General features: G+C 48.6%; 1 protein-coding gene across 1 annotated transcript; it reads right to left on the bottom strand.

Moving 5' to 3' along the window:
- Positions 1–98: 98 nt before the first annotated feature.
- PLK1 (polo like kinase 1) lies at positions 99–19,576 on the bottom strand. The gene is made up of 10 exons (XM_082431056.1): positions 9,899–19,576; positions 9,022–9,190; positions 8,112–8,256; positions 7,012–7,105; positions 5,459–5,678; positions 2,523–2,678; positions 1,496–1,573; positions 1,140–1,294; positions 856–1,038; positions 99–608 (listed from the first exon to the last, which is right to left on the bottom strand). Exons 1-10 carry the CDS (start codon positions 10,304–10,306, stop codon positions 402–404), a joined length of 1,815 nt encoding a protein of 604 aa, XP_082287182.1. The 5' UTR covers positions 10,307–19,576; the 3' UTR covers positions 99–401.
- Between the last annotated feature and the right edge of the window lie 689 nt (positions 19,577–20,265).

Here is a 20,265-nt window from a genome sequence, read left to right as displayed (position 1 = left end):
TCGAAGAGATCGGCAGCGGCTGGGCCGCTAGGGACACCAGAGCAACAGTGTGGCCGGAGCCCGGGTGCCAGGCACCCCTCGGGGAACACAAGAAAAAGGAAGATTCATATATGTTTAATGTAATATAAAGGCAAGGAAAAGACAGTCCCGAATTCAATAGCAATATTCTGTACAATTCATATGGTGGGGTTGAGAGGGAAGGGGAAGAGGCCTCAGAACCCACACCGGGACATGTACAAAAATAACTTACACAGCAGCCCCACCTGCAGGGATGATGGAGCTTCTGCCCCAGCCCCCAGGGCTGGGGGACACCCCATAAAATAGCACCACGGGATCTAACCAGCGCGGGCCGAGGTGCTGGTGGGGGGAGGAGGGTGCCAGTCCAGGGGGGTGGGGGGGTGCTATGAGGAGGCCTTGAGGCGGTTGGTGGCCGAGCGTGAACTCAGCAGCTTGTCCACCATGGTGCGGGCGTAGCGCAGCCGGCTGGCCAGCTCCTTGGAGCAGCCGTACTCCTCCAGGAGGCTCAGGCGGTACGTGCGGAAGTCCCGCTTCTCGTCGATGTAGGTCACGGCAGCCATCAGCGGGCACAGGATGAGTTTGGTGTGGTCCTGTGAGGGCAGGAGGGGAGCGGGTGGACGGACCGGGGGTTACTGGCGATTGAAGCTCCCAGCTGCCTGTGTGTCTCGGCGGGAGTAGAGGGAAGATATCCCAGCTAATGGGGGTGGTGGGGGGCATTTCACTCCCTTCTGCTGACACTGCCAAGGACAGGTCCCGTGCCTCCCACTCCCCACCCAACGCCGTGGGCCGCTGAGAGGCACAGATACCTGGCCCCAACCCTCCACGGCCGCAGCTCACCTGGAAGAAGTTGATCTGCACGCAGCCATTACTGAGGTGCAGAATGATGGCGCTGCGGGTGCGAAACCAGGTACGCAGGTAGGGTAGCCGGGCTAGCTCGTCGCCTTCCCGGGGCGTGATGTTGGCACCCGCCTTCAGCAAGTGTTCGCTCATGTAGTTTCGGAAATACTTGAGGAGGGTGATCTGGTTGGAAAGTGAGGGAGGGCGTCCGGAGCTAGAGCCTGTCCCCTGGCAAAGCCCTCACTCCCAGCAACAGCGGCTCACGCGGGCCAGCCAGCACTCACCTTCTTTATCAGGGAGTTGGGATGGGAACTCACGGTGAGGTAGGACTCCGTGCCATCACGCTCGATGTACTGCAGGCTGTCGCCGTCGTTGTAGAGGATGAGGCGTGTTGAGTCGTTGAAGAGCACTCCCACGCTGTTGTCACACAGCTGGTACCCTAGCGGTAGGTGGAGGGAGGCCTCAGAAAGGGGCGGTGGGGAGCAGGGGGCCGTTAGGGGCTGGGACTAGGAAGCCTGGGAAGGAGACAGGAGAGTGTCGAGAGAAGAGGACGTGGGAGCCAAGAAAGGCAAGAGCCTGTAACAACTCGAAGGGTTGCTAGGCGGCACGTGAGCCACTGCCACAGCTGGGAGAAACCTACCGAGGCCGTACTTGTCCGAATAGTCCACCCACTTGCTGACCCAGAAGATGGGGATGCAGGCGGGATCCTCAGCCTCCTCTGGGACAGAAACAGACAAGATGATCGATCAGCACCAGCCTCTTCCCCTCTGGTCCACTCAGGCGGCCCACACCAGGGAGCTTGGTCAAGAGGCCTGGAGCCTTCTGCCAGCAACAAGCTTAGACAGGCAGCACTGAAGCAGAAAGGTACAGTGCAGAGCGCCGAGTCCACTCATGCATTCGGCTGACCCATTTATCAAAGGCCTGCTGTGCACCAGACACTGTTACAGGCAGCGAGCAATGACAAAACCCAGCCCTCCCTGAGCTTGCATTCTGGCTCTAGGGATAGAGACCAATCAAAATAAATGTGCACAGAATACGTAAGTTACTTCTATCATGGTGCAAATCAGTGAGTTTTAAATGATTAAAAAATTGTGAGAAGACAGACGATCCCAGATACGTGAAAATGTTATGTTCTGTGCATGTGACGATCCCTTCTTTTAAATACAATAAACAAATACGGAAACTTTAGAATATGTTAAATGAGAAGTGTTGTGGAGAAACAAAGCAAGTAAGAGGAGTGGGGGCAGGGAGATGATCATGGCGGTGACTCTGGCGCAGACACATGAAGGCAGCGAGTGTGAGCCTTGCAGGGATCTGGAGGAAGTGCGTGCCGGGAGAGCAAAGGCCCTGAGGCTGGAGCACATCTGGGTCTGTTATTTCCACTGTCTTGAAGGCTACAGAGGGATTCCCTGAGCAGAGGAGACAGTGTGTGCCAATGTATACAGGCGGCACATGGAGGTGCTGGAAGGTGGGGCGCTTGTGGAGACAGATGAGTCAGAAAAAGAAGGAAGGGGCCTGACCATGGAGGGCCTGGGCCAGTAGGCTAACTTGTTTGCACTGTAATGGGGGAAGTAAAGGTATTACGGAGCCGGGGGCCTGGACAAGCCACTGGCACTCCGGGGCTGACTTCCCTGCCCTCCCCAGACACCCGGGCCCGCAGTGCCCACCTTGCCTCACCAGCCCCCTCTCTGAGGGCTTGGAGGCATTGACGCTGTGCAGCTGTTGCAGCATGTCGCCGAGGTGGCAGTCGACCGCCTCGCTGGCCTCCCGCACCACTGGCTCCTCTTTTTCCCGGGGACGCTCGGGCATGGGGTTCTCCATGCCTGGAAGGAGATGAGACATAGTCATTAGCTGGGCACAAAAGCTGCAGGTTGGGAGGGCCCGGGATCCCCGGCCACAGCTGGTACTGCCCCCAGAGAAAAGCTCTTTGTGCTGCCACTGCTTTAGGTAAGTGCCAGGTTATTAGAGCAGCAGCTGCCCTGCTCAGGTGACAGCACCTGGTACTCACTCATTGGTACCTCCAGGGCCAGGCCAAGCCCTGTAGGAAGGCTCACGGCCACACACAGCCATAGAGCTTCGGACGCTCAGACCTCTAACCCAATGCTGGGCCCTGCAGGGCACCTCTGGTCACTCAGGGAGACAGCTAGAAGGCACGAGCAGCTTGGAGCTGCCTGGCTTCAATCCAAGAATTAAAAGCATCTTTTGCATCCAGGAAAATGGAAGGGCTCAGTAAATCGCAACCCATCAGCAAGATGGATTAAGCAGGCATTTAATGAAAACGTAAGAGATTTTTTCCACCCTAAAATTTGCTTTATGTACTTATATGTGACTGAAATCTGAAAAGATACACACTGAAATTTTAACATCAGTTATATTTGGGTGGTAGAAGCATGGATGATTTTTACTGTCTTTAGGCTTAAATGTTTCTTTCCCCACCAACATGTGCTAGTTCTCCTTGTGTAATATGAAATTCTTAAGATATTTAAAGATATGAATTTTCAATTAAAAATATCTATGCTGTGATAAGGACTTAAGTGTGGAATAATAACATATTTGGGACTTGCTTTAAAAACTCTAGCAAGGGAGTTCCCTGGAGGTCCGGTGGTTAAGACTTGGTGCTTTCACTGCCGGGGCCCGGGTTCAATCCCTGGTAGGGGAAGTAAGATCCTGCAAGCCACACAGCGCGGCCAAAAAAAAAAAAAAAAAACATGAAAAACAAACAAAGAAACCTCTAGCCAAAAAAAGGGGAAGAAGGTGGAAAAGATAAAAACAAGTATGGGCAAATGTTGGTAATTATTGAAAACAGATGATGAATAAATGGGGATTTATGTATTCCAAAAAAATTTCACCCTACTTTTGGCTAAGTTTTGAAGAATGCTTTATGTTCAAAAATTAAAACCGAAAGAAAAGAAAAGCAATCCTTAAAATAACAATATTACATTATAGCTCCAAGATTAAATATCCATGAGTCCATACCGACACAAATAACCAAATAAATAAATGGGAGAGAAGTGACAGCTCTTCCTCACAGGAGAACTCCAATTAATGGATGTAGAAGGAACAAGAAAAGGAGAAAAGTCACCATTAGAATACTACAGTAATAATTGCTGCAGGCAAGATCCACCATGGATGCTGAAATCAGTAGGCTAAAGTTTGAGAAGAAATAGAATCCTCTCAGAGTAACTCCTCACGAGGTATTAATTAATCACAAAAGGAAAAACAGTAACTCTGCACTGGAGGTACCACCTTAACCAAGTGATCACCAATCAAAGGAAACAGTAATATAACCAGTGAAAATATCAAAAATTAAAGCCAAAAGAAAAAAGTAATCCTTAAAATAGCAGTATTATAACTGAAACAAATGAACTCATATATTAAATTGGTGCTATAGCCACACAGAGAAATAACGTATTTCAAGTGGCACTTTTTTTCTTAAGTGAAATATATTCCAAAGACAAATAGAACTGCAAGAAAATGAACATCATTTCATAACATACTTTATAGATGTTGAAAATTCATGTATATAATGTAAGGAAAAAGGGTTTTCGGTGTAAGGAAAAAAAATACAAGTATAAAATTTAAAAAGTAAAAATCCTATAATATTATATTTAAATCAGAGACTTATAAATTACCAAAAGAAAATTAAAGTAGTAACTTCACAGTGGAGAAAAAGATTGCTGTAAGAGAAGTTTCATCAATGTTAAATTTCCTGAACTTGATAACTTGATAACTGTGTCCTGTGCTGTGGTTATGTAAAAGAATTGTTTTTAGAAAATATACACTGAAGTATTAAGTAGTAAAGGCCAGAATGTGTACAGCTTACTATCAGATGGTTTGGGGAAAGAAATTTAGAGAAAGTAAATGTAGAAAAATGTTAATTGGTGGAGAAAAGGGGGAACAAGATACAGGAAGTTCTTGTCTATTCTCACTTTTCATAATTTGAAACAATATCAAAATAAAATGTTCAAAAAGTGTGAATCAGAAATAGCAGCATAAATTCAAGGTCCCCGCCCCCTTCCCAATCATGTATTTCCTAATTCTGTTCTCTGAAGAGATCTAGAAACAATGACAACCCAAGCAATGGGATGTGGTTTTGTAAGAAAATGTCCAACCTTTTAAAGAAATGCATACTGAAGTTTATGGGGTAAAATGACAAGATGTCTGGGATTAACTTCAAAAATACTTCAAAGGAACGAAAAAGGAGTGATGGAGCAAACATGACAAATCTTGATAAGTGTTGAGTCTGGTGGGGATGCGGGGTCTACTGCATTGTGCTCTATGTGTATACCTGAAAAATTTCAACATTTTTTCCCAAAGACCATGCAAGGTGATATTAGCAATTTTTTTTTAGATACAAATTTTTCAGGCATGGCGTTCAGCCACTCTCTTCTTTTGGGGCATGATGGGTCTGATTCCGCCATGGTAAGGTCTGTCTTTCCTGACAGGGCTGTGGGGAAGGGCATTTTGCCACACGAGGATGGGGACTACGAATTCAAGGACTGGGGCCTGTCCTACCACACACCTGAGCTATGGGGGCCATCCATTCACACACCTGAGGCCTAGGCTCCCTTGGGGTCTGCTGTCTACCCAGACCCCGGTTTACCTTTATTGAGGATGGTGAGAGGCTTCCGGCTGCTGGGGTCCAGGCTACTGGGAGCAATTGAAAACCTGGGTGGAATGGTGAGGCAGGTGATGGGGAGGCGGGCAGGGATATAGCCAGAAGTGAAAAACTCGTCATTGAGCAGCTCCTGAATGGTTGGACGGGCAGTGGGATCTGTCTGAAGCATCTTCTGGATGAGGGAGGCGGCCACGGGGTTGATGTGCTGGAGCAGAGAGGGAAAGACGTAAGTAGGATGTGATGGGGGACCCGAGTGCAGAACTGCCACCAAGAAGCTGCAGCCCTGGCCCCGGCCCCGGCCTCAAATATGCCATGTTCAGCAGCTATAAACATGCCAAGTTTCCACTAGCAGCTTTACTGAGTTGACAAGTGTCAAGCTAAGTTGTGAGAATGACAATTTCTCCTTCCTCTTGAGGTCACTTTTTCCCAAAATTTGCTCTTGCATAATTCAAGTTGCTCACCACTAGAGCAGCACTTGAGAACACAGGCTTCAAAGTCATAATGACCTGGTTTAAGTCCCAGTTCTGTCCCTTAATACTGGCTGTGACAACTAACCCAACTTTCTGGGCCTTTGTAAATTCATCTATAAAATGGGGACACAGCACCAAGCTTGGTGCCCTGGTGAGGAGATCCAAACCCAGTGCAGGTCAAATGCACACTAATATTCTAGCATCAACTATGCACTTACTATGCGCCAGCAAAATATTCTAAGCACTTCATATATATTAACTCATTTAACCCTCACAGAAACACCCAGGGGGTGAAGATCTCTATCACCATCTCTCTTTTGCAGATGGGGAAACTGAGGCACAGAGAGGTTAAGTGCCTAAGAACACACCCCCAGTGAATGGTAGAGCCAGCACCCACACGGGGGCATAGTCAGCTGCAACACCCACACTCGGAACCACTCTGCTCTGTCCAATAGTGACCCTTTATGACAGATTCAGTCCACCTGTCCTTATGGGCTCTTGGCTTCACACAAGGCAAAGACACCAAACTGGAAAGCAGTCGTATGCCAGGCTGCTGCAGGCTATCCCTCTCAATGCACTCATGCTGGTGGTCGCGAAGCACAGCGGTTCGCAATTCTGTGAGCGCTCATTGTATGCAAGGTGCTCTGGGGTAGGGACTCCATTTTATAGATGGGAAACTGCAGCTCAGAAGATTCAGGCCATTTGTCTATTGTGATCTGGCTGCTAAGTGGCAGAGCCCCTCTGAATCAAGACAGTCCACTTCCAAGGCTTAAGCAGCACGTCTCTGTCTGCCTTCTACTTCCTTTCTGCTCTCTGTTTTACACATCTTTTGGGTTTATCTGCCCAACCTTTCAGAACCTACAAACTCTCTTCCCCAAGAACAATTCTTTTGTGCACATACGTCAGGTTTTGTATGCAATTTCAGACAAGGACCCTCTAAAGCTCTTATGGCTACCCTAGGGGTAGGACTGACCCACCTCTGTCCCCAGGATATGGCTGGGCTCAGTAAATAGCTTTGGGGGGAAAAATTAAATAAAATAAATGTAAACTTAAAGTGTTTTTAGTCACCTTGGGAATACTGTACTCATTCTTCTTGATCCGGAGGTAGGTCTCTTTTAGGCAAGAGGTCTCAAAAGGTGGTTTGCCCACTAACAAGGTATACCTGTAAGCACAAGGAGGGATTTGGCTCAAGGCTCCTAACCAAAACCCAGATGCCGGAGGAATCCTCTCAGGACCAGAAAGGAAGTCAGACACCTTCTGGACATTCACTATGACTCTGGGGTCCCGGAGGACAGTCTGCAAGTCCACTGAACAGCCCCAGGAGCCAGGACACTGGCAGGGAGGAGTCCTCAGTAGAATACAGGTGATGAGACTCGGTTCTCATGGGCCAGTGATTTTTCTGCTATAGCCTGCACTATAGCAGGGCTCCAGAGGCTGCCAGCCAACACAAAACAGGTCAAAGCAAGTGGGCTACCTGCTCCTACAGAGGCAGCTCTTAAGTACAGAGCTAAGTAATAGCTCTGTACTTAAGGCTGCAAGTTTTCATTTGAAAAAGTTCCACTGCAAAGAAGTAGGAAAGCCATTGCAACAACTCATTTCTAACTCTCCAGTACCAGGGCGACCATGAAAGGGGTGACACCTGAACAGGCCCAACTCTCTGCCTGCCACCCACCCACCTCTGATGGCCTTGATCCAGACAGACCACAGGACCTCCTCCTGCCAGCTATAACTACTGGCCTAACTCCTCCCACCCATTGCTGCTTTCTAGATCAGTGGTGCTAATACTTTATTGTGCATGGAAAAGCTCAAGGGTCTTAAAATCCAGATTCTGATCCAGTCAGCCTGGGTCCTGAGATTCTGTGTTTCTAACAAGTTCCTAGGTGATGATGATGCTGGTCTGCCATACTTTGAATAGCAAGGTACTAGAGCAAGTTTGTGGAGACCTTCCCTCCCCCATTCCCCAGACCCATGGCCCAGGCTGCAGGAATCCTACAGGATACACCAGTGAGAAGAAAAGATATGGAAATGAGGCTTCCTTTTGGATCAGTCTTTCCTCTGGAGCAGCCTTTCCAAAGGCAGAAAGGTCTACAGGATAAGGTCTGCCAGGTGAGATATCCAAAAAGGCCTCTGCTGAGGCTGGGTGGGTCCTGAGACAACTCCCAACTTACATGATGCACCCAATGGACCACACGTCCACCTCGAAACTGTGCCCTTTCTTGCTCAGCACCTCAGGAGCTATGTAATTAGGAGTCCCGCACAGAGTCTTCTTCCGTTCCCCGTCATACTCGACTTTGGTTGCCAGTCCAAAATCCCCTGGGACAGAGGGAGGAAGAGGGGGGACTCAGATGCTAGCCTCTGCCATCCGTCAATGCGGACAGCTGGTTCAGGTGTAACCATCAAGAACCAGGGTCGTTTGATCCCTCAAGCCTCTAGTTCTTGTGTGCAGCAAGGCTTGCCCAGGAATCCTCCCACCATGCTGGCCCCAGGGAGGGGGCCTCCCAGAGACCCTCTTCACCCCCTCCCTTAGAAAGGAGGGCTTTGCTTCTAAAAGGGAACTGGTAGGGATAGCAAAAGTCACATGCCTTCAGGGATTAAGCAGGTAAATGTCAAGATGGCTACTTGGCAAGTTTGTGAGGAAGTGATAGGGAGGGGTGGGGACTGTGGCAAAGCAGAGGGCACCTAAAGGGAACAGCTGCTTTTCAGTCCAGCAAAGAGCTGCCCCTGTACTGCTGGAGCAGCCGACTGTTTAAAAGAAGCCCCGAATTCAAAATCAAGCCTCCCGATTTAAAAAAGTGAAAACAAATTCAAATCCTTTTTTTAAAAAAAAAATAATACTGTATAGGAGAGCACACACACCCAAAAATGCATCTGCAGGCAAGACACTGGCTTTTGGCTCTTTGTTCTAAATTTCTGTACTAAAGAGAGGCTTCTAGAGGCAATCAACAGCCCAGACTTCCTACCATCCTCTTCCTCCCTCCCTTGTCTCCTTCCGACTTCCTCTCTCCCTCCCTCTCTCCCAGCTCCTCCTCATTCCCATTTAGCGTAGTGTCAAGTGCCCCTGCAGGCCCAGCTCCTCACCTATTTTCACCTCCAGATCCTCGTTCAGGAAGAGGTTGCCCAGCTTGAGATCTCTGTGAATAACGCGGTTTCGATGCAGGTACTGGCAGCCGAGGACGATCTGCCGCAGATAGTAGCGGGCCTCGGGCTCCGTGAGTGCTTTTCTCCGCTTGTGCAGCTCCAGGAGAGACTGGGCGGGGGAGGGAAGGAGGAGTGGGGAGTGGGTACTCAGGCCCAAGGCAGGGCGGGTGTGTCATTAGGTGAAGGCAGCCCAGGACCCTACCGCCCATTCCTTCTCCAGGACAACTACGATGTAGACTCTCCCCTAAGCCAGGCCACAACCGTTCATAGCACCCCCTCTCCCACCAGCTCCCTCCCAAGTCCCTTACCTGGGACCCCTGTCTCAGCCCACTCCGGAAGCTCAGAGTCCCCATTATCCCTGCCCCGGGCCTCTTCGCAGCAGCAGATCCCTCTCCTGACCCCTCTCCTCCCCGAAGCTAAGTCTGGCTCCAACTACCTTCTGCCTGACCCAACCCACTCCGGAAGGTCCGGGTCCACAGCACCCCCTACCTAGCAACTCCGGAAGCCCTGGCGTCCATTAGCACGGTTCTCCCGCGACCCGCACCTCCCCCACTCGGCCCAACTCCTAGCGTCCGGGAGCCGCCTTCCCTGGAGGCAACCTGACCCGGGCTCCACTTAACCGGCACCCCATCTCCTAGAAGCCCCAAGTGCCAAGCACCTCTTTCCCCGAGACCTTCTCCATCCCCAGCTCGAGGTTCCCAGCACCTCCTCCCCAGCAGCTCCGAGCCCCGGGGCGCTCCTTCCCCAGCAGCTCCGGGTGCGGGCGCCCCAACCCCGGTCCCCAGGGCAGCTCCAGTCCCCCAGCAGCGACACTCACCCTCCGGCGGCAGAGCTCCAACACCACGAACACAAAGTCGTTGTCCTCGAAAAAGCCGTGGAAGCCGACGACGTGCTGGTGAGCGAGGCTGCGGTGAATGGATATCTCCATGGACATCTTCTCCTTCTGGTGCGGTTTGAGCAACAGCGACTTAGGCACGATCTTGCCCGCAAACACCTCCTTAGTGTCCGCGTCCGAGATCTCGAAGCACTTGGCAAAGCCGCCCTTTCCCAGAAAGCGGCCCCGCAGATAGCGCCGCCGGCTGCGCGGGTCCACTAGGACCTCCGGGATCTCTTTCGCCGGCGGGGCAGCCGCCGGGGCCCCGGGAGCTGCAACTCCAGGGACCCCGACTTTCCCTGGATCTGCTGGTGCCCGCGCCAGCTTCCCTGCAGTTGCCGCCGCACTCATGTTCCCGGAGTTGCTCAGCGGACCTAGCAAGGTCTGGGCAGAGGCTTGGCACGGCTCTGCTCCTCCTCGAATTCAAACGCGGCGCCGGGAACGTTACAAAAGCCTACGCGCTACTGATTGGCCGCGGGGATTTAAAATCCAAACCCGCCCGCCGCGCGGCACTCTGGGAGCGCTCTGCACTGCAGCCGCCTTTAAACCCGTACCCAGCCCCTGGGGGAGAAGCTTGATTGACAGGGACTCGCGGACCGAAGACACGTGGGATGCCTGGGAAACCAGACCCCGTGCGGGGACGCCGAGACCCAGCCCCAGGAGAGGGGGAGTTCAAGGTTTCTCCCTTTCTTGGCGGCCGGGGGAGCTCCTGCAGTTCACAAGCACCTCCTCCAGGAAGCTTTTCCTAGCACCTTCCTCCACCCCTCACCCCACCTTCTAGATTGTAAACTCTGAGAACAGAGACCTGGCAGCGCCAAGAGATAGCTTGGCAGAGCCCGAGTACCCACCTCAGAGGTCATCAACTCTCTTCCAAGTCACCCCAATAAACTAAAATCTAAGTAAAAAGAGGATGCTTGCCAGGCAAATGCACCTTCAAGACAAATTCCCTACTCCCCTCCTTCAAGTAACAGCAGGGACCACTAGCATCACCATCACCTGGGAGCTTGTTAGAAAGGCCAAGATTCAGGCCTCAACGCAGACCTCCCAATTCAGAATCTACCCAGTGATTTGCACACATACTGAAGTTTGAAGAGCACAGTACCGGACACCACCCTCCCCCACCCCTGCCCCCAGGCCATTCTGCAAGAAAGTTGTCTGGCTGGCTCACTGCTCTATTTCCCAGTGCCTAAAACAGTGGACCCTCAATTGTTTGGTAAGAGGGAAGGATGGTTGGTAGGCAGAATCCCTGGCAAACTGGTAGGCCGAGGCCAAATTTGGCCTGCAGAGGTGTTTTGTTCGGCCTCCCACTTTTTAAAATTTGGATTCATTTACAGGACTTAAAAATCAAGAGAGGAAAAAAAAAAAAATCAAGAGAGCTCACATAAAAATTCAGATTTGTGGCTTTCCTTAAGAAAAATCATTAGCTGTGGCAACTCTATGCCTACTTACCTTGCCAGTTTGTCACAGTTCCCTGCTACCCCCCTTTGCCCACTTGGCTGTCTGGCTTCCGTAGATACTGGAATGGTAACCCTGAGAATTACCCAGGTAAGAAGCCCTGTAGCGTCCAATGATGTCTTTGCTAGGACTCAGCAAAAGTCAACCATATTACAAGTACCTTTTTATCTGACTCCCAATAAACTGAGAGGCAATGAAGACCTCTTTCCTACCCCATGTCCTAAGCTCTCAGCACAATGCCTGGTAAAAAGGAGTGATTAAAATATTTTCTAAATAAAAGCAAGTTTTTTTTAAAACTAAGTTATTGGACTTCCCCTGTGGTCCAGTGGTTAAAACTCCACGCTTCCACTACAGGGGGCATATGGGTTTGATCCCTCGTTGGGGAAGTTCCGCATGCTCTGCAGTGCAGCCAAAAAAATAAATAAATAAAATTATTATTTTTTTATCCCTGTGGTGTGTAATATTCTCTTTTATCTTTTTATAAAGTTGAATCTATGTACCAAAAAAGCATACTATCTTTTTTAAAATTTTTTTAAAAAATATTTATTTATTTATTTATTTGGCTGCACCAGGTCTTAGTTGCAGCAGGAGGGATCTTCGTTGCGGCATGCAGGATCTCTTGAGTTGTGGCAAGAGGGATCTTTAGTCACGGCATGTGGGGCCTTTAGTTGCGGCATGTCGGCTCTCAGTTGTGGCATGCGGGATCTAGTTCCCTGGTCAGGGATCGAACCCGGGGCCCCTGCATTGGAAGCGTGAAGTCTTAACCACTGGACCACGAGGAAAGTCCCTATACATATCTTAATGGGACAGCTCAGTGAATTTTCACAAACTGAACACACCCCATGTAAACAGCACCCAGATTGAGAAAGAGAACACGACCAACACCCCAGAAGTCCCCCTTGTGCCCTGTGTTGGGGTACCCCAAGACTACCCACCCCCAGTTCGATGATTCACTAGAAGACCCACAGGACTCAGCATATAGTCCTACTCACAGATGGCTATGATTTATTACAGTGAAAGACTATGAAGCAAAATCAGCAAAGGGAAAATGTGTATAGGGCAAGATCCAGGGGAAACCAGGCACAAGCTTCTCAAAGTCTTTTCCCAGTGGAGTCACACAGGACACACTTAATTCCTCCAGCAATGACTGTGACAACATGTGTGAAACGTTATCTACCAGGGAAGCTCATTAGAGACTCAATGCCCAGGGCTTTTCTAGGGGCTGGTCACATAGGCACCCCCTGCCTAGCACACACCAAAATTCCACATTCCTGGAAGGAAAGCAGGTATGCAGCATCAACCACATTGTTTGCACAGTTTAGGCCCTGTGAGCAACTCTTATCATTTAGGGAATGGTGAGAACCCTCCTGAAATCCAAGAACCCAGATGCCAGCCAGGGCCGACCTTGCGAGCAGGCCTTTCTAAGGAGGGCAGTCTCAGGCCTGCTTGATTAGCTCTCTTCTGCACAGTCCACCTCCTTGGCCCTTAAGGGCCAAGTCCACTTTAGAGCAAAATTATTATCAGCAGCACCGCATACAAAAGGGTGAGACCAAGCTGCAGTATGGAACTCAGTTATGCCTTTCGTTCATGGAAAGGCAGCACTGGGAGCTTTCCTTTTCCTTTGTTTCTGAGAAACAAAGATCATAAATGCCCCCCCCGGCCCCGCCCACACCTTCCCCAAAGCTCCCTAGCTGCCAGGTTTCTGTTTCTTCTCATTGTTACAAAATCAGCATGCCCCACAGATCAGCAATCCTAACTTTACATTTTTTCAATCATCTCTTATTCTCATCCAGGCCTTTCATCCAGAGGGCTGTAGGCAAGAGGTACAGAATATTTTTGCAGATAAATATTTTAATACAATTTAACCAGAAAGATATTCAGGAATTGATCAGGATATGTTATGGGCTGAATTGTGTTTTCCCCAAATTTATATATTGAAACCCTAACATCCAGTATAGAATGTGACTGTATTTGGAGATATGGCCTTTAAAGAGGTGATTAAAGTAAAATGAGGTCATCTGGGTGGGCCCTAATCCAATATGACTGGTGTTCTTATAAAAGATTAAGACACAGACACTCACAGAGGGGCAGCCGTGTGAAGACACAGTGAAAAGGCTGCCAGCTGCAAGCCAAGGAGAGAGGCCTCAGGAGAAACGTGCCAACTCCTGCTCTTGGACATCTAGCCTCTAGAACTCGGAGAAAATACATTTCTATTGTTTAAGCCAACCAGTCTGTGCTACTTTGTTATGGCAGCCCTAGCAAACTAATAGAGGATGAAATCCTGAAGTTAAAAAATTTCAAAGTGGGTTTATGTAACCTCCCACCCCTTTTATCCAGAGACAGCCTAGAAAAGATCAATCCCTTTCTAGAGACAGCTACATCTGAATAATCAATCTGCCTTACTAAGGTGTATGTACAGAGGGAAACGTGAGGAGGTAGAGTAAGGCTATCAGCCCATTGTAGTAAGTTGCAGCTAATCCAGAACGCCGAACACACAAATCAACAGCAGTGAGCAGCCCCCCCGCCCAGAGAAGGCCCAGAGTCTGATCTGTCAAAAGCAGGCAGAGGGGTCGAAGTCCCTGTGACGTGCCCTCCTCCAACTTGCAGGTTTTGGTAGGGATCACAAGTTAGGATGCAATTAGCCTCTGCATTAGACGTAAAGAGCTGATCAGCAGCTTGATTTTAGATGGTCCCATCAGAGAACAGGCCCTTTCCTATGGGCATTTGTATGTGACCCAGTTGGTGCAGCCAGCATCCACGATGTATATTTTCACCGTTTAGAGCTCCACAGAAGGGGTCCTAAATCTCCAGTGGTCCCAGGGTCTGAGCCTTGTTCACGGAGCCTGGGTCTGCTTTCAGTCCAGCACACCTCCTGCTGCGGCTGAAACAGTGCATGACAGCCAGGGTCAGGTTTCAGCTTAGACTCAGGTCCAAGCAATTAGGATCAGTGAATTTGGGATTCCAATCAAGCCAGGTGCTTTTCTTCAGGAGCAGCAAAGGCATGCTGCAGTGCCGAACAGCCACGGTCCAAGTCCAAGTGACAAGCAAGGCTTCCTTTTTATCTTGTCAGTCTCAGAGTCCAAACTGACCCACTCAAAAACATGCACATCAGACTGGACAGCCATCAGGCTCTAAGGGTCAGATATTTGATTTCAACAGGGCTTATTAGCAATTTAACTGCTTTTTCAAAATCCAAATGTGTATTTCCATCCAGAGACTGCCTCTCTTTTCATGTTGTCACCCTCTTTCCAGAGGCTCCAACAGACACAAATCATAGCAAAAATCATCAGTTACAGAGACTTGTTCTAGTTCTAATACCCAAAGAATTTAAATTCCAACCCACCCCTTGATGGTAAAAGCGAGGAAGCTGTACCCCACCAATACCTTCTTCATTTTTGCATGTTTGAGATGGTTCCTCTAGCATTTATGAAATTACAAGCATGTAACATTTTAAATCAATTTTATCATATATCCAGATACAAGAACCACAAAATACAAAGCCATTTTAAAAAAACTTCCCTTTTTCTCTCATTGCAAATTTACACAAACCCCTAGTAGGAAATTCAGCATTTATAGGGTTATCATTACAGGCCTGCAGTGTTAACTCTTTTCTGCACAGGCCCCCTTTCAATTACAACCCCTCAAGGGTATCCACTATCGTAAGGTATGATTTTTAAGGAATGGATTCAACCAATTAAAAAAAAGTTAGGGAATTCCCTGGTGGTTCAGTGGTTGGGACTGCACTTTCACTGCTGAGGATGCGGGTTCGCTCCCTGGTCGGGGAACTAGGGTCCCGCAAGCCGTGCAGCGCAGCCGAACAAAATTAAAAAAAAATTTTTAAAGTTAGAGTGTTTTTCATTCATACATTCAAAGGCCTGTTGAGTACCCACTGCATGCATGTTTTATTTATTCCATTTAGGAACATTTACTAAAAAAATGATGAAGCATTGAAGAAACTTTAATTCCCTTTCATCCTTTAACAGCTGTTTTCATATTCCCTTCTAGTCCTTGTCAACATGGACTTTCAATTTTATATAGCTGCAAGTGTGCCATGTTAATACAATCTATTTGCATGGTACCAGTAATAATAATACTAACAGTGAGCCCTATGGACTTACTATACGCCAGGCACGGAGCTAAGAGCTTTACAGAGATTATCTCATTTAAGCCATACAAAGACCCTAGAAGAAAAGGATTACTACTCCCATTTGAAGACGAGGAAATGACCACTTCTACATTAGGATACTTGCCCAAGGTCATGTAGCCAGGAGATAGCAGAGCTTGAATTACAACCCAACTCTGCTGACTCCAAAGCACACCTGTCTGCACACTGCCTCTCAGGGCCTTGTTGTTCTGGCAAGAACCAAATCCCAGACTCATTTGGTTCACTTGCTCACTTGCTCACTCACTCCTACCAAAAAGCAAATACGATGTGTTGGTTAAACTCATGAACTAAAGAAACCCTGGGTTCAAATGCTGTGTGACTTCAGGCAAGTGACTTAACCTCTCTGTGCCTCAATTTCCAGGTCTATAAAATGGGGATATTTACTGTGCCCATCTCCTAGGATTCCAACTAGGAGATGACATGCCTATCTCCTAAGGTTTTTGTGAAGAGATTCTATGAGGACAGTACTTCAAACAGTACCAAGCACATGGCTGCTGCTGTTGTTGTTGTTATTATTACTACTACTGAAATAAAAAGAACCTGTACCTATTCCCAGGGAGCTCAAGAGTCTTCAACAGGACTTTTCAGTTCCTAGGTCTCTCATATTTCCTTGTTCTCCCCTCTCCTCTGGCCATACTGCTACCTCAGGCTTTTGCTACTTCCATCAAAAATCAGAAAGTGCACCCAGCAGACACCAAAGGCTGAGATGAATGCAGCTGAAGAGACAAGTTGGCAGCGCCAAGAAAACCCACGGGCTTCGACCTAAGGTTTGAAACCCAGAGGTGTGGACTCCATTCCTGTGTCTCTTTCTTGAATGATTTTCATATGCACGAACCATGTGCCTGATGCCCAATGGCCTTGGAGATACAGAACAAGCTATTTAGTCTCCTCGGGGAAGCAGGATGTCCTGTGCTACCTCTTCTCACTTCAGGGTCCAAGTCAGAATGCATAATGAAAGCAGGTGTGGCCAACCCGCCAGCAAAAACTTCAGGAAAGCAAAGGACTAACACCGGCAGAGCAGAAAGTGCAGTCCTCAGGGCCAAGTGCTTTGCTGCATAATACATGGACTTTGCAGTCAGATAAGACTTGGCCTTGATTCCAGCTCAGCCATTTATTAGCTGTGTGACATTGGGCAAATTTACTTAACCTCTCTGAAGATCGGCTCCCTCGTCTGTATAATGGGTTGTAAAAATCCCTACTTTTTTGAAAGTTGGGAGGAGTAAATGTTTTCTAATAAGTGCCTGGCACCCCATAGATGCAAAGCAAGGAAGGGTCAATTCTTTCCCCCAACTCCTCTTTGTGGTGAACTGATTATAAAGGGAAAGATGGTCTTAATTTCATGTTTAATTAAAAAAAAAAATATATATATATAGGAATGCTGCACCTTATACAATAGTTTCACTTTCTAATAATATCAATAGTATAAGGTATACCTAATAGTATAGTACACCCAGTATACTATAAGGGGTATCATTCCTAATAATAGTAGTTGTAACTACCATTTACTGAGTGCTTACCCTGAGCCCGTACTCATGCGTCCCATGTACGAATGCATTTAAGCTTCATAATGACCCCTACACATCTTCCCCATTTTAAGGATGAGAAATCTGAGGTTCCACAAGGTGAAATAACTTGCCCAAAGTCACAAGGCTAGAAAACAGCAGGGTGGGATTTGATCTGCTGCCCCCAGCACCCACACTCTTCACCACTATGGTGACCCTCAAGAAGGGCCCCTCAGGCCTCCATCGGAGAACTGTTTCGTTTCCTGGGCTAAGCTGTAAGATCCCCACGGGCAGGGACTGGCTCCGTCTTATTCTCCACTAGGGCAGTGCCTGGCACTCAGCAGTGACTCAGTAAGTATTTGTTAAATGAATAAATGAGTGATGTAGCTGTGGCGCTACATGACTACAGGGCGCCCCCCTCCTAGCCCCAACGGGCAGCAAGTACACATTCTACAAAAACACAGCCCCATCACTGGGGCTCTAGAAGTGTTTCAGTGATCATGGACTTATGGGAACTGGTCCAAGCTGGCAGGACATTTTGCTGACACCTGTTATGAAATAACCAGGCCTCTGAACACATTGTTCCAACATTGCCAATGCCATTTCAGGGGTCTTGCAGCTCCACAGCAGCTACCTCTAGGATATCAGCCAGCTAGATGTGACCACCCAGTTTTGTTAGATGCAATCTGTCCCGGCAAATGGCTGAGGGTGAGTCAGAACGTGGCTGGAGCTCCATGTTCTGGACACACTGTGGGCTCGCATCAGCCAGACCAAGACACCAAGGGAGGCTTCCCTAGCCACCAAGATCGCTGCTTTATAGCTGAGAAACTTCCAAGGATGTGTTAATAGGAGCAATGTTTGTCTGATTCATTTCAAGTCTGTCATCACCCAGATGGGCCAGAGTGACTAAGAAAGGCACTGTGGCCTTGGCTCTAAGTGAACTGGCTCATGCAGAAGTGACTAATTCAGAAGCCACCACAGATCCCAACCAACCACAAGGGCCCTGTGCAGCCACGTGAAACAGAATCGGTCAACAGGAGGCTCACAAGTCAATTGTTCAACCTGTTCCCTGCACCCAGGATCCTGCAATGTGAGACTTATCTGGGGTAGGGTGGGGACCAGGGGTAGGGGGACTCACATCCAGGTAATCAGCCCATGAAGTATGTGCCGGATATACACAGGCTCACGCCTGCCTCCTCAGGAGCTCACAGATAGCATGGGCTCAGACAAGAGCACAGGCACGTAACTAGAATTCTACCGAGACGTTGACAAGGGCCCTTCCATAGGTGCTGTGGGGCCCACGAGGAAGCAGTTCCAGGCAGAGGAGCATCCTCCAAATGGCTCTTGATTGAACACTCCACTTCGGCTAAGTAACATCCTCTCTGTGCCTCCAATCCAGTCCCAGGTACCCCTCAGGAGGTACTCCCCAAGACCAAGAGTAGTGACAGATTGGGCAGAGGATAAGGCTGGGCAAAGAAGACATCTGGAGAAGGGGAAAAGTCTGAACTAGACACCTGCTGATTCTTCCTGCCTGGCACCCATGCATTTCCTCTTCTGGTAGAATCACCCCCACCACAGCCACCAGGCACCAACTCTCAGTCCATGTGGGTATGTGCCCCAGGCCCAGTCAATCAGTGTATTCCATCTTCCTGGCCACAGTGGTTACTTGAGGCTGGATACCTCCAATCTGGACCAGTGAGAGCCAGGTCCAGGGGTTCTGTCAGAGAAGGGGAGCTCTTTCTACCGATAACTGGAGCTGCAGCGTCACATTGTGAAGGCTTGAGAATGAAGCCAACTCAGAGGAAAGCAGAGTCAAGAGCTGAAGAGAGACAGGTCCCTGATGACGCCACTGTGAGTGCTGGGATCCAGCGCAAAGGCAGCTCTAGACTTGGCCTTATCAGCTACATGAGCCAATAATCCCCTCTCTGCCCTAAGCCAACTGGAAAGAGTCCCAACCAAGGTCTCTTCCATCCCCACTCTTCTGGGAGTATTCTGAGGACAAAGCGACTCTCTTCTCTGGGGTTATAATTGTCTGGTGACAGATTGTCCCTGGGGTGAGAGCCACCATGGAGACAGAGTCCAGCTGGCTTTTCCTAGGATACACACGACTGTCAACACACTTTCAAACAGTATCAGTCCATAATTATAGACTCCTTGGCTATTCGTAGTAGCCATTGTTTTTGTCTTCCCAGCACCTTGTTTTGGAAATGGGCTCTGCTGTTTCTCTACAATGCAGGGATGGAGGAAAGGTCATGACCCAGATCAGGTTAATCATAGGGCCACACACTCTTGGCCACAGTGGGCTCACAACAAACCAGTAAGAACCTTTCTCTGGAATTTTCCAAATTAGAACTGGAGGGAAGAAACCTTTCTTTCAGGGTCACCAAGCTGGGAGGATGCAAACCTGGAGCTGTCAGCTGCCATGTGCCCCGATGCATGGAGAAAGCCCACTTGCAGCAGCAGAAAAGGAAGTCAACACACAGGCAACACACATGTCCACTCTCTCCCTCTCCTTCTACTACCAGAACCTCCTTCCGCAGAGTTTTGGCTGCTCAGCTAGACACTAAATTTACAGCCTCTCTAGCAGCTAAATGTGGCCACATGACAAGACAGTAGAAACTTGGGTGCCTGAGGACATTGCGGAGCCCAGCCTCCTACCTTCCCTGGACCACCTGCCTATTGCTGCACTGTTAGGTGAGTGACAAATAACCTTCTCTTTCGTATTCAAATAATCTTCTGTATTTTGATGGTTCGCGGCCCAATCTATACCTCTACTAATGTGAAGGTGAAAAAGATATAAAAGCAAAGAGCCCTGATGGGGTTTAAATCTCTGGATATAGTTGTCCCTGCAATGATAAGTTATCACTTATGGGGTGCTTCTAAGTGCCAGGAACTGCCCACAATGTTTACATGTAGTACCTCATTTAATCCATTCCAACTCTATGGGGTGCTACTGTCATTCCTACTGTACAGCTTACAATGGGAGGGCACAGACAGATTAAGTAACTTGCCCAGGGTTCACATTACATTGCTTCTCAAGCTAGTCTTTTCCGTGATTTGTTGTGTAAGCCAATAAAGCCCCTTTTTTTGCTTAAATTGGTTCAAGCTGGATTTCTGCCACTTGCAAGAAGCATTCCAATTGGATTTTTGTCTAATCTAGTTTCTGTGTTCCTTTATAGAGTGCCAAC

The sequence above is a fragment of the Balaenoptera physalus genome (assembly GCF_965194825.1).
Source record: "Balaenoptera physalus genome assembly, chromosome: 16".
NCBI lineage: Eukaryota > Metazoa > Chordata > Mammalia > Artiodactyla > Balaenopteridae > Balaenoptera > Balaenoptera physalus.
This window is presented reverse-complemented; position numbering and strand designations above follow the sequence as displayed.

Excerpts from the sequence above, each read along its gene's own strand:
- PLK1 (XM_082431056.1), bottom strand. The coding sequence starts at position 10,306 with ATGAGTGCGGCGGCAACTGCAGGGAAGCTGGCGCGGGCACCAGCAGAT. Across the intron at positions 5,679-7,011 it reads ATGAGTACAGTATTCCCAAG|CACATCAACCCCGTGGCCGC; the intron begins GTGACTAAAAAC and ends TCTCTGCTCCAG. Across the intron at positions 1,295-1,495 it reads TTCGGACAAGTACGGCCTCG|GGTACCAGCTGTGTGACAAC; the intron begins GTAGGTTTCTCC and ends ACCTACCGCTAG.